General features: G+C 43.2%; 3 protein-coding genes across 5 annotated transcripts; 2 read left to right on the top strand and 1 right to left on the bottom strand.

Moving 5' to 3' along the window:
* Positions 1–54: 54 nt before the first annotated feature.
* LOC109908171 (double-strand-break repair protein rad21 homolog A) lies at positions 55–1,358 on the top strand. The gene is made up of 2 exons (XM_020506708.2): positions 55–205; positions 523–1,358. Exons 1-2 carry the CDS (start codon positions 131–133, stop codon positions 700–702), a joined length of 255 nt encoding a protein of 84 aa, XP_020362297.1. The 5' UTR covers positions 55–130; the 3' UTR covers positions 703–1,358.
* Positions 1,359–2,012: 654 nt separating this feature from the next.
* LOC109907037 (syntaphilin) lies at positions 2,013–8,456 on the top strand. Of its 3 annotated transcripts, none has more exons than XM_020504832.2 (5): positions 2,013–2,196; positions 3,651–3,764; positions 3,976–4,110; positions 4,466–4,615; positions 4,907–8,456. In XM_020504832.2, the coding sequence occupies exons 2-5, from the start codon at positions 3,721–3,723 to the stop codon at positions 6,165–6,167; spliced, it is 1,590 nt and encodes a 529-aa protein (XP_020360421.1). In that variant the 5' UTR covers positions 2,013–2,196; positions 3,651–3,720; the 3' UTR covers positions 6,168–8,456. The 3 variants fall into 3 exon arrangements, with proteins under 3 accessions (XP_020360421.1, XP_031650306.1, XP_031650307.1); XM_031794446.1 differs by having other exon boundaries at positions 2,013–2,355; XM_031794447.1 differs by lacking the exon at positions 2,013–2,196 and having other exon boundaries at positions 4,466–4,556.
* On the bottom strand, positions 8,251–10,237 carry LOC109908170 (peptidyl-prolyl cis-trans isomerase FKBP1A-like). The gene is made up of 5 exons (XM_020506707.2): positions 10,055–10,237; positions 9,894–9,941; positions 9,268–9,380; positions 8,891–9,066; positions 8,251–8,705 (listed from the first exon to the last, which is right to left on the bottom strand). The coding sequence occupies exons 1-4, from the start codon at positions 10,140–10,142 to the stop codon at positions 8,938–8,940; spliced, it is 378 nt and encodes a 125-aa protein (XP_020362296.1). The 5' UTR covers positions 10,143–10,237; the 3' UTR covers positions 8,251–8,705; positions 8,891–8,937.
* Positions 10,238–13,472: the final 3,235 nt, after the last annotated feature.

The following is a 13,472-nucleotide window of genomic DNA, read 5'->3' as shown; positions in this document are numbered from 1 at the left end:
AGGGGAGTTGCAGCGATGGGACAATACTGTAACTACCAATTGGATATCACAAAAAATGGGTAAAATAAATAGTGTGATGTGATGTACTACAGTGCACTCTGTAATGTGTTGTTATACCACACTATAGTCTATGGTGGACAGCCAGGATGACTTTGAGGAGAGGAGGATGACCAGCCGAGCTCAGAAACTACTAAACGCTCTCAAAGTAAGAACTCAGTACCCCTATGCAGCAGGGCATCCATTCTTACCCTTTGTCAGCTTGCTAGCTTGATTACAATCAGACCCAGAAATCCACCGAATCACAGATGATGGATTTAAAAGATTAAAGGGCATGATTAGGGGACAGTTGGTGGAAATGAAATTGCTGCAATGTGCGATTGTGTGTTGTGTTATAACAAACTGGGATGGGATTTTCCCTGCTTTTCTGACATTTATCCTTTATATAATCAATCCGTAACTGACCTATCCCCTATAAACAAAATTCAGATTTTTCTATGTTGTCCTGATGACATCCCTAAACAGATTCAGAGCAGCAGAAGCAACGCCATGTTCAGCCTGCAGATGCTGTGTGAGAGGAACAGTCGCTCCCAGGCCTCGGCTACCTTCTTTTGCCTCCTGGTGCTAAAGAAACAGCAGGCCCTGGACCTGCACCAGAGCGAGCCTTACGCTGACATTATAGCCACACCTGGACTCAGGTTCTAAGAGGTGAAGACACCTGCTAATTGTGCCTCGTTCATAGACTCACTGCTATCTGTCAATAACTGCACAAAACTCCAGCGGTCTAGACACCCTCGTCTCATAGCATGGACACTAATTAAGAACTGATTACACCAATAAATATTATTTGGATAATATTTATTAAACTTGGTTGTGATATCCAGCACTAATGAGATAGTTATGTCACCTCTATGAATCTCCCAGGACCCAGACCCAAGTCACTCCCTTTGTGAGAAAGCAGGGCCTGCTACAAGACATAATTTGGACAGGGTTAACATCTGATTTGTCTCATTGGGTCAGAGCAAAGGTTTTGGAATGTTCTGTTGTTGTTTTGTTCAGGAGCTTTAGGTTTACTTTACTTGTTTGAATAAGATGGTTTTGTTATTGTTCATTATGCCGACAGACTAGGATTTGTTGGATTTACCAATTTCAGTAATTTTAATAAGGGTAGTTTTAGTACAGTGTTTTTAATTAAGGAATTGTTTTTATTCTTAACGATCTGTAAGTATAACAGTGAATTTTATTCAATTAAATGTATGAGCAGCCTTCTTCAATGTTTGTAAAGTATGTATTTCAAGTCTCAATTAAAAGAAGTACAAGTTCACCATAGAAGGATGTTGAGCTAATACGTTGAAGAGTAATGACGATTTTAATGAATCTATTTCATTACACATCTACATACAACACTGTTGCCCTGGCCTGATACATTTTTGGTTCCAAACACCCATGCCCCTTGTAAATAAACATGTTGGCAAGATACTACTATCAGACCATCCCCAGATGCCCCACCATCGGTAGGTGTTAGATAATTGCCGAATGGTGCGCCATGATTCATTGTGTCTTTACGAGAATCCGATGCATTGTACGTAATTACCAAAATATCTTCGTAGCAGGTTCTCAGACCTGTGTGAAGCTAGCCACAGTAAGGATTAGCCACAAAGTTTACCTTCAAAATAAAAGGCTGATACCCCATTTCATGGACTGAAGAGCCATAGGTAAGGCTGTACATTGCAATGTGAATGTTCATTACTCACAATAGGCTGAATATTGAGGTGATTTCCCACATGAAGTTCCTTAGTATGACCTATGACGCTATTTGTGTAAACGTCAGAATTGTAATCCTTGGATATCACTGAGTATTTTTAATTATTGTCTTTTTGAATTTATATAATAACATTCCGACCTTGTTTAGCATTTGTGCAATTATTGCGTGATGGGGAACTTTTATTTTGAAGGCGAACAGCAAATTTCGCTATTGTGGCTAGCTTCACACAGGTGGCTCCCGGCATGGACTCTCATCAGCAGCACAGTAACCATCTACTTGCCACTGGTGACGGTTCTCAAGCGTCCATACACAAGTCCGGAGGGGACATATTCTACTCCACGATGTAGGACTATTTATCGGCCTGCAAAAATTGTAAATGTTGGGAATCGTATCATCTTGTTAGTGTACTGCTATGTCAGAGATCACAGAGTCAGGTAATAGCTGCATCAGAGAGGAGGCTGGTGTATTGAATCCCAGTAGCCTATGTAGGGCACAGCCAGGGCTAAATTCGTTTGTCACCTATTTCTGCCTCGTCCCGAAGATTCCAAACGTTGGATGGAATGTTTGTGTTCACCGGAAAGTGATGTTGGCTGGTAGGATTTTGCTTTTAGATATGCACTGGCATATAATCTATGGTATAGTAGTTGTTTTCTATAATGTCAATGTCTCTCGTAGTGACGCACGGAGATGCAACTGATATGTTTAGTGCTAATTGCTTTCTGCGTCTTGCCCATTCATCAACAGTCTATAGGAAAAGAAGACATTGATTAAAAGATTGCCAATTGTAGTGGTAATGTTCAGTTTGTTCATGAGCGAAAAGCCTGTACAGCGCTCCTTGCCCTTCTGCATTGTACAGATGACGTAAAGCACCATGCACAACCTTATTCAGTCATTTCCCAGAAACCTAGGTAGGTGGCATTAATGTGAATCAAATGATCAGCCAACATTAAACCTTATTCCCGTTAATTCACCCTCATCCTACCACCCAGTTATGCCGTCTGCTGCTGCTCACAATTACATAAGAAGTACATTGCTTGACCCACCACCTGTTGTGCAGAGGCTCTACATTATCCACTGTAGGGTAGGCGTAGTTGTGATCCCTGGCTCTCCCATGCTTTCCTGTACTGTGTCCTCAAATGTCCCATTGGCACAGTGACAGTAGACAACCATATCACATGGCATATCACAGACATGCCATGTCTTTGTATCTCTGAACTGCTTTGTGCTCAGCAGGGATTTTCTCTTTGATCATACTTTTTTGCTCTATTATTGTTTGAGCTAGGCTGCTCAGCTCATTCAGCCACAGATGTGCTGAGGCTGCAATTCTGTTTGCACAACACTTGTTTCTGTACCAACTGGTCTGGTTTTGTTTTGTTATGTTATTTGTTATTTTTGGCTCTTGGTTCATTGGATTTTGCCGGTGGATATTATGATTTCTGTTTATTCCCGGCTGTCTGTGGTTACCAGGGATGGGTTGTGCAGCAGTGAGATGGGCGATGGACTCACAGAATGCCCTGTCTCTGCCCTGGTCTGTCCTGTGAAAGGCTTCTTTATCTGTTGAAGGGCTCCTGGTGGCCAGACTGGTTTACTCATCAATGGGCTCCTAACATGCAGGGTAGTCAGGGCCACAACAAACAGTAGGCCTACAACACATCCCCCCCCCCAAAAAAAAAAAAACTTTATTATCTTATGATGAATGTGTTTTTTTAATACACAGTTTGAGACCATGACATAGGATTATGTCCTTGCCCAGGGACTAAAAGTGGTATCTGGTGGGTAGAGGAAATGTCAACAAAATGGATTGCTTTTCTATGTTAGTTTTTAACGGATTATCTCCTGTCTATGTCCATTCTGTTTTCTCTATCTTTGTACATTATGTATTGTACAGTCCAACTGTAGCCATCTTCCTAGACTTCATATTGGAGCCAGCAGCAGAGCGATAGTGGTGGTCCACACCCATGTCACTCCCTCCCAGTCGGAAGCCCTCTGCAGGTCAGCGCAGGTACTGCTGCTGCCTTCTCTCGCTATTATTTTTTTGCTGTGTGATGATCCCAAGTGATGATGTATGAAAATGTTAGGGTAATATAGTACCACATCTATAGTGAGTGAGTTTTTGGAAGCAATCCATTGATTTTGTTTGTTTTCTTAATCTTTTTGACTGAAGATAAGAGTCTCATCAATGTGTAACATTAACGTAGCCTCTCTGTTTACAGGCGGTCAGTGGCTACTAGCAGTGGGCGCCATTCCCATAGCAATGCCTCCAATACCAACACTTACCCCACCAACACTTATCCTGGCAGGGCTAGTGAGGGCAGTCCTACAGCCCGGACATACCCTGGCACACCCAGGTAAGACACAGCATCTGTACATCATATGCAAGACACAAGCAAACACAGTTTTGTTTTAGGAATAGTTTTTTTTAAGGTTGAGCCCAAAATATCATGCAATAAAAATTATTCAGAAGAATACCAAGCAAATGTTTTCAGAAAAAGGTGTAGCATCTGCCTTGCAATAAAAGGGGGGGAAAGCTTTTCATGTAGTTTTGAGATTCATAATTTATTTGAAAAACCGAAAGACCCCACTGATATCTTCTAGCCTCTTCCTCAGCCTCTGTTATGATGGCAGTTTTTATCTGATGATTGATCTCTGATGCATAACTGGTAATCACTATACACTCTCCTTCACACCCCTATGCAAACCCAGGTGTCAGACGAAGCACACCACCTGCAGTGATAACCATGGGATCCGTCCCCCCACACCAGAGCAGTACCTCACACCCCTGCAGCAGAAGGAGGTGTGTATCAGACACCTGCGAGCCAGGCTAAGGGAGAATGTTGAGATACTGCAGCACAGGTGAGTCCGGAGGGATGCGTTGTGACAAGCAGAATGTTCCTGATCAATGTGATACTTCAGATCTAATGGCCAATAGAAGTGTCTCATTCACAACCCAGCTCTTGGGTTGCATTTAACCACACTATGACTCCAAAAATAGCAACATCAATAACGGTCTTCCATTTCACTACAGAAACTGGGATTGTATCTCAGACTTCACATGCCTCTCAAGGCAAACCACACATTGATTACTTTTCCTTGGGAAGCCCTCATATTCTCAAACCCCTCCCCCTCTCTCCTTCATTCTCTCAGGGACAGTGAGATAACTGAGATGAGGACCCAGCTGTGTCGGATGCAAGAGGACTGGATAGAGGAGGAGTGTCATCGTGTGGAGGCCCAGCTTGCTCTAAAGGAGGCGCGCAGGGAGATCCAGCACCTACATGAGGTTGTGGAGACAGTACGATCAAATCTCGGCACCCCAGAAAAATCCCCCCACAACCAAAAGCCATACATTTCACCGCAGGGACCCAGACCAGTCAAGTCCCGCTCATGTGGTTGCTCCCCAGCCAGCACCCTAAACCGCAGCACCACCTACACCCGGCTGAGCAGTGAGGGCCTGCATCTGGACCGCAACGGAAACGTCCCAGGGCCTGACCTGCGTGCAGCGGCACGGGCAGAAGGGGGACGGACCCACCTGCTCCTGGAAGCAGCCCTTCTGTCAGAACAAAACCCAGTCGGCTCTGCCCGTGGCCCCTTCTCCTCCACCATGCCACACTCCTCCACCTACGAGAGACTGTACAGAGGGGGGGCTGTCCTGCCCATCTCCCACTCCTGCCATTCCCTAGGTAACAGCTGCAGGTGCAGCGGACACACCTGCCTCCCGCATCACCACCTCTTCCTGCACCTCCCTCAGGAGGAGCCCCTGGCTGCAATGGCAGCGGCTGCTGCTGCCCCCGTGACAGATGTGAAACCGGAGGTCCGATCCCAGGCCTGCAGCCCCACCATGACCTGGGTCTCAGAGGAAGGAGGGGGAGAAGAGCTAAGCATCATCTCCCTGGCAACAACTGACATCACCCCAGCCTACTCTGAACAACAACCGTTTCCTCCCTTCTTGTCTTCCTCCCCTCCTCCCCAGCTCTCCTACAACCTAGAACCGCTGCCTCCAGATGGCCCAGTGGAGATGACAATAATGCCAACAGTGGCCCAAACCTGCCAGCCCAAGCCTGTGTCATTGTATTCACTAGAGAGGCAAGGGAGTGTGACAGGGCTGGAGAAGGAGGAGGCTGTTGAAGTTGAAGGTGAAATTGTTGTGGAAGGGGAAGAGGGGGAGGAGGGGGCTCCCCAGCGGAACTTCTGGAGCCGATACTTCCTGGTGGACCTGTTGGCGGTGGCCATGCCGGTAGTGCCGACAGTGGCCTGGCTGTGCCATGGGGCCCCTCGGGAGGTCATGCCTGTCTACCACATTGGCTCTCTGCTACGGGGTTGCTGCGCTGTGGCCCTTCACTCTCTGCGACGCAGGGGATGTGGCCGGGGCCATGAACCCACAAGCATGAATGGGGCGACCGATATCTGACAACTTTACTCTTTAGCCCCCTGACTCCTCACAGTAACCATGCAACCCCAACCTCTTACGAGCCACAGCCACAAAGGCAATTATACCGACTTTGATTTGGACTTAAACTCCTATTGCTTTTTATTCTCCACCCACCACGTCTGATTTGAGGATGAACTTGAGATTTACATTATCCGATTGTATTGCAGTTGACCTTTGTGAATTTTGTTTATTGGTTACAGCAGACAGGAATTAGGCTAATTGTATAGTTCAAGCCTGTTTCTGTTAGATTTGTAATCATGCCTTGCTATCAAAGAAAATCTAATGCAATAGTCATTTGATGGGGAATGCATGAGCCTGCTTAAATTGACTTTTTGACACGGGTCTACAGTGTCTCCCGTAACTGTACATTGCATGTAACCCTGAGAAATGTTCAGCCTTTTGCCATTACCTCACTTTAAACAGACTTGCTACATTTGAACATTGAAGACTTTGATGTATGCTCCATGAATCTTCAAGTGTTGTCTTTGAAATTGGGGTGAATATGGTTCATCTTGTTAGAAACATCAGCAACATTTTAGTTTAGTTTCTAGAGCTAAGTGAATGAGGGATCTGAGTAGGAGTTCTAGTTGAATGTCTTTGAATTATTTTTGCACAATGACTGAGAGATAGAGAATCTATTACATTTCAGGGATCCAAAGTTTATCTTCTGGTTTCATTCATTTTTATTTATAGTCCAAGGATAAGATAAACATTCTGAATAAGACTAGCACTGTCACTATCCATGCAAATGCTGAATGCCAGTGCAAGTCATAAAAAATGCCAGCTAGGTATTTATTGTTAAGGCACATATACCATTTACAACATTTCACAATTTACAATATTAAGAATATGATCAATAGTTAGCCTAGATATTTGTTTCAAACATTGCACTTTTTTCCCCACCTTTGGGACTATACTGTACTACTTAACCATGCCAGTCTTCTTTTGAGCCACATCGTGCCGCTAAAGCTACATTGACGACAAATATTCAAATTCAGTAGTCAATATCAATGAGAAAAAGCAATGATGGAATGTCTTTACTTGGGTTGATAAATTGCACAAAAAGCTGTAGAATGCAAAGTGTAAATAGCTCTGGATGTATTTCCTCTTCCCTTTGAAAATAAACTGAAAGTTGCCTTTGTCTGTGTGTCATCTATTGAAGTGTGCTCTGAGAGAATTAGAGACGCATTAGAGATGCCTGGGAATCAATATGAAATAAAAATACATTAGGGATGAGGAACAATTGTTTTCAACCAATGGGGTGAGAGTTGACTCATTGTGTGTTTGGGGAAATTTAACCTTACAGATGCATAGCTTGCTGTACAAGTTCCTTCAAATCTGCTTTTAGCACTTCACTAATCCTCTGAAAACAAAATCATGCAACTTCACAAATCTTATGGTACAATTATGGAATAATACTGTGAATGATATTTGGCCCAAAACAAAGGGTCTCTATTTTGCATTACTAATGGTGTTCAAATATGCCCTCAGCACTTCTCAGAACAACACTAGAAATAATTGGTATACAGTTGTCAGATACTGTGCAGCATTAAATCAACGATACAAGAAAAATTGGAGAAATCAGACCAAACTATCCTAGTTAGAGAACAAGGTCAAGCCTACTGCGGGATAAAGGGTGATCATTTCATTGAAACATACCATAGAAAATTCAGCCATTTTGTCGCTCGAGAGGACAACTACACCTGCCGGCATGCGAGTTCTGCACTACAATAATGACCATCTTTAATTACACATGTGATATTTGGCCTTAACAACAGTATGTGCCACGCTTGTCTGTCTACAGTGTTTAATTCAGAAAGTTAACATGACTGGGAAAAATATATATTAACCAAATCATAAAAAAATGATTTAAAAACGAAAATTCCACCCCAAAAACTGAGATATGTTTCAATAGTCCATTGTTGGTGTCCCAAAATATTTTGAATGTCAGCAATCATACCAGCAGTATTTATGTATTTTGAAAGTTATATCTCAAAAACTTGATTGCTGACTTGGAAAACATTTTGGGTGGTTCTCATTTCAGTAAACTTCTGCAATCCAATTACATTAATCAAATCCATTTGGGGAGTCATTTATTCATAGTTTTTTTCTCAATTATCATGTCCACAATAACACATTTTCTGAAAAGCAAGGCCACTCAGAGCCACGAGAATGAGATCAAATTGAATATTTGTATAATGACACTTTATCCAAAATTGTGTCAGTACCTACCCCTGATGGCAGGTATGACTTACAAATTTCACAACAAAAAAAAAGACCATAAAAACATACATAGCAATAAAATGACATGACATCTGAAAGGTATGGCCTATGACTTGTTAGGGTGTTCTACTACAATATATATCAAGAATAAGGTATTTTAAGCAAGTGACACATTTGAATATAAATGGAAAGGAGAGTGAAGTGGTGAAGCTGTAGATGTGAGTCTTTTACAGGAGTCAAGTGCATTTATCTTCCTTTTGCCTTTTCATCCATGTTCCCGAGATAGGAGTCAACCTGTAGAAGGGGACAGGGATGCAATTCTGTGGTTAACAGAACAGACACGACCGAGGGGATTATGGGAGATGAGCACCAAAGCTTGTTAAACACACCAATGAGCACTTAAGCTCATACAACTATATGTACTCCAACAATGTAGTAGTGCAATTTGAACAGGCTATTTGTCTGCAGAATTGTCTCACCCTGAAAATCTGAGTGGAATTAAACATGTAGTAAGTGCACACAAACATCACTCCAGGCCCATCAGCTCCACGTCAAAGATGAGGGTAGAGTTGGGTGGGATGATACCAGGGTGCCCTTTGCTGCCATAGGCAAAGTCCGGCGTGCAGGTCAGAGTTGCCCTCTGGCCCACACTCATCTGTGGGGAAGGTGAAACAAAAAGAGAGGTCATAGTATTATTGTTGAGACACTGCTAATATAACCCTATAATGGCTTGTGTCCTTGCACATCACCCACAAGCCAATTTTTAGATGTTCTAAATTATTGAAACAAGTGGTGCAATCGTACAAGAGAATAATGGGGATATCTAATGCAAACACACCTAGGAGACCCTTCTTACCTGGCCAACCCCCTCCTCCCAGCCACGGATCACCTCCTGCTTGCCAATCTTGAACTTGAAAGGCTTGCCTCTGTCCCGGGAAGAGTCAAACTTGGTTCCATCCGTCAGTGAGCCTGCGATAGGATTGAGAGAGGATAAACGTTAGTTACACTTGCCGAGTTAAATAAAAATTTAATAAATACAGCCGTGTACCTAAATTACATTATGTCCCCTCCCAAATTGCTAGCTAGCATCCATTGATTAAAATATTTAATTACAGTCCACTGGACAAACATTATTGGCTACTGGCTAACTAGCCAACTTATTTGCTAAAGATACATTAATCTTAATTAAATCCATTCTCACTGATTTGAGAAAACTGTCAATTAGCTAGCTAGCAAGTAGTAGTATGGCAACTAGCTACAAACGTTAGCTTAGCTAGGGTGTAACGTTACAACTACTTTAACCGTAGAAAATACTTTAATTAGCTAAGCAAATCGTCGAACTAATTGTTAGTTATGAGAGATAATATCCGTTTGGCAGATTACACACATTATATAAATAACATGTACTTTGTTGCCAAAGCAAGTGGATAACTGACAATAGCTAGCTAAGCTATCAAGCTAGTGGCTAGCTTGCTGACTCACCGACATAATGCACAACGCATGTCTGTCCTTTTTTGGGAAATGTCTGTCCTAAAAGATGGAAGAAATTGAAATAATTAGAATTATTGTGTTAACGACTTAATATTTTGAATTTAGCAACATCCTCTTGACTAATTTAATCATATTTACAGTTTTTTCCTTACCATCACCCGGGGTTATGGTCTCGATTTCTACTCCCATTTTACTCTCCGACGCACTACAATGCAAAAGGAAACTGGAAGTCAAGCTCATTGAATTCAAGAAAGGGGGGGGCAATATAAAATGGCCAATACCAGTTATATGATGAGAATTCGTGTGTATGCCTACTCGGTCATATTTTAGTCGCATATACATTGATGTAGTGGCATTTTTCAAGGGAGATGATGATAACATAAAAATAACAACTGGTTGACAATCAAACATTTATAGAAAGATACAATAATATAAGTTGATTTCATTAACCACGTTTGCAATCTAGTTATGCGAGTAGTCATACCATTAAAAAAAGATGAATAAGACAACCGTGATGCAAACATGACGTTTGTTATATGTGCCAACAGATAACTTGTACGGTCGACATCTTTTTGTGTCGATAAATGTATTATGAAAGAAAAAGGCGGTGGAAACGCCTTTATGCGCAAATATTGATATAATAACCATCATTTTGAAGTAAACTTGGAGTCACGCGTTGATATCATAGATAGAACAGATATCCCACCGGATGTATTAGTGTGAAGCATCCGGTTGGCGTTTCTACTCACTACCAAATATGGTGATGAGATGAAGCTCTGTAGCCGGCAGTAGGAGTAGATGGAGCAATATGGATTCCTGCCGACATTTTCTCAAAGATTAAACATTTGATCTCAATACCGTTTTCTGTTCCCAAAACTATAATCTGTTACGAACAGAGTGGACTAAGTTTTGTAGATTTTACACTTTGCCCAAGTAACAAAAAAAAAGTTGTTTAGGGGTGCAAAGGCGAATTGAGTTATTGCACATGTGCACTTCATGGAGTAGGCGTTACACAACGGAAATATGCAAACATCTTGCTAGCTAGTGCTTGGCTCTGCACCCCTCCCTGCTTGTCCTGCCCACTATGACTAATTTGTTCCCATTAGAAACGATAGGCTGTGATCTATCTTGTGTTAGTCATTAAAAATATTTTATGATATGGTGAGTGGTCCTCCCACTACAACTTGGGAAACAGTGCAGTTTCTTCTTCTTCTCTGGTATAATGGCGTTTGCAACAATTGGATGTGCATTCCGCCACTTACTGTGCGGGTGGAGAATAAGGATTCCAAGGGAAATAATGTGGGGTATTTTTTTATGTGGGGTATTAATATCTTGACTCATCCTGCCACCAGGAAGGATATGTCATTGAGTGACTAGCATCGTCTCTCAAGTGAAATAGAACAGAAGATGTGTGCTCCGAAGATCAATACAGGTTACTTCTGACTTCGGTAGATCCAGTCTTCTGTTCTATTTCACTTGAGAGACTATGCTAGTCACTCAATGAAATATCCTTCCGCCTGGTGGCAGGATGAATCAAGGTATTAATATCAGAGTAATTCCGTGCCACGGGTGTGATGCGCCCCATCCCCTATAAATACCTGGGCGCATAGCATCACTTCCTATTTTCTTCCCTTGGCTACGCAGGTGAGCGAGAATTGGATATAGAAGACGAGTTTTCCGTTGAATGTGTAGAGTATGCTACATTTTGGGCGAAGCTTGCTCCTCCCAGCAGTTCTCTGCAGTGTTTTGTCTTCTAAGCTTTTTCTTACAGGTCGACACCATGCTATGAATTAGGGTGAACTGGTTGGTCCAACCTGTTCACGGTGTAAATCTTGTCTGTGTCTTGTCTGTCCGCCGGTTTGCCTCCCCGCTAATTGCGTTACCTGTTGGTTATTAGCTTCAGCTGGATGCTAGCCTCTTCTCTCAGGATATTGAGTCTGGGTACTGCACCTACCCAGGCTAATGTCCAGGCTTTGCATCCTAGCTAGCATACTCTCTTACTGGCTCGAGCTGCAGCTGTTGCCAGAGTGAGATTCAGAGCATCTGTTCATAGGACCTATTCTCACACAGTCTGTTACTCTCTCAGTGTAATTGGCTCCTCACATCCATACCTTTTGGGGATTGTGAGTGGAATTTCCCAAATATATTCTGATATCCATAGAAGATATTATTACTTAATTAACATATTGCCCTGAGAAGAGAACTACTTTATACTTACACCTGGTATAGTATTAAAGGAGTGTAATGCAGATTATCTGTTCTATAAGACATATCTGTATTTCTGACTTTTGTCTAGACAGGGAGAAGATTATACATGCCATACTACTGTGATAAATGCAATGCTGGCTTGGCTTCGGTTGATGCCCATTCCACCTGTATGATGTGCCTAGGCTTAGATCATGCCATTCAGGTTGTGGATTCCCCCTTCAGCTGCATGTATTGTGCTACTCTTGGCCCACGGCTATGTGAAGCACGATTAGCTACGATGAAGGAGACAAATGCTAGAGGCTCCGGGAGCGGACTCAAGCGTTAACAACCCTCCACGGCAGCGGGCCCGCCAACCTTCGCAGCTCCACTCTCTCAGCCTGACAGGCTCTGTTGAAGACTTAAGACAGGATCCTGATGCTATCTCCATCTTTGCTGCTAATTACATAGACAAAGAGAGACCTCTGAGGCTAGTTCTGGGTCAGTGAACCATGGCTCAGAGAGGGCTGAGAGTGAAGCGCCCTCTTCATCAGCTGATCTGCAGGAGCTCATCTCTAGGATTCTGAAAGCTCTGGATATTAATCCAGACCCTAACAGAAGCCCAGGCAGAGTGTACATTCCTCATTGCCCCAAGTACTCCGATAAGCTGCATCGAACTAGGGCTAAGGCTAACTCAAGCCAGTGCAAGCCTTGGACATTCATGGCTTCGCCCGAGGAATTGGTACTGGACCAGTACCCAGTCATGGACCCCATTGTTGCGATCATGGTCCTCCCAGACAAGGAGATAATTGGTAAGTCTCCCCGCTGTCCTCATCGGGCTGCTGATGACAACTTAAAGGACAACTTCTGGCCATGGTGGCTCGCCTCATGAATACAACCACTCTGCTGCAGGCATACCTGCATGGTCTGATAGCTCGCCTGTCCACCGACGGTGACCCTGAGCTGACAGCTGAAATGACTCCGGTGTCCACACTCCTCTCCCTCTTAAATGTTGAGATGTCACGTGCTAATGTCAAAGCCCGGTATACGGTCATCTCATCATGCAGACCGCTTTGGCTCTCACAGACAGATGTCAGCCTCCGTGAAGAAGGGCACCAAGTGTTACCTTTCGGCCTTTCCCTGGTACCAAGAGCATTCACAAAATGCATGGATGTCGCTATAGCACCGCTAACATCAAAGGGGATGATGGTACTAAATGACCTAGACCAGTGGTTCCCAAAATGTTTATAGTCCCGTACCCTTTCAAACATTCAACCTGCTGCTGCGTACCCCCCCTAGCACCAGGGTCAGCGCACTCTCAAATGTTGTTTTTTGCCATCATTGTAAGCCTGCCACAAACACACACTATGCGATACATTTATTAAA

The sequence above is a fragment of the Oncorhynchus kisutch genome, linkage group LG17 (genome assembly GCF_002021735.2).
Source record: "Oncorhynchus kisutch isolate 150728-3 linkage group LG17, Okis_V2, whole genome shotgun sequence".
Taxonomy (NCBI): Eukaryota; Metazoa; Chordata; class Actinopteri; order Salmoniformes; family Salmonidae; genus Oncorhynchus; species Oncorhynchus kisutch.
The sequence above is the reverse complement of the archived record's forward strand: the minus strand, read 5'-3'. Positions and strand labels throughout refer to the sequence as shown.

Bases quoted from the DNA above. Each gene is read 5' to 3' on its own strand.
- LOC109908171 (XM_020506708.2), top strand. From the start codon at position 131: ATGGTGGACAGCCAGGATGACTTTGAGGAGAGGAGGATGACCAGCCGA. The intron at 206-522 runs GTAAGAACTCAG...ATCCCTAAACAG, and splicing joins AACTACTAAACGCTCTCAAA to ATTCAGAGCAGCAGAAGCAA.
- LOC109907037 (XM_020504832.2), top strand. From the start codon at position 3,721: ATGTCACTCCCTCCCAGTCGGAAGCCCTCTGCAGGTCAGCGCAG. The intron at 3,765-3,975 runs GTACTGCTGCTG...CTCTGTTTACAG, and splicing joins CCCTCTGCAGGTCAGCGCAG to GCGGTCAGTGGCTACTAGCA. The intron at 4,111-4,465 runs GTAAGACACAGC...ATGCAAACCCAG, and splicing joins ACATACCCTGGCACACCCAG to GTGTCAGACGAAGCACACCA.
- LOC109908170 (XM_020506707.2), bottom strand. From the start codon at position 10,142: ATGAGCTTGACTTCCAGTTTCCTTTTGCATTGTAGTGCGTCGGAGAGT. The intron at 9,381-9,893 runs GTGAGTCAGCAA...ATCCTATCGCAG, and splicing joins ATGCGTTGTGCATTATGTCG to GCTCACTGACGGATGGAACC. The intron at 9,067-9,267 runs GTAAGAAGGGTC...CCTTCCCCACAG, and splicing joins GGGAGGAGGGGGTTGGCCAG to ATGAGTGTGGGCCAGAGGGC.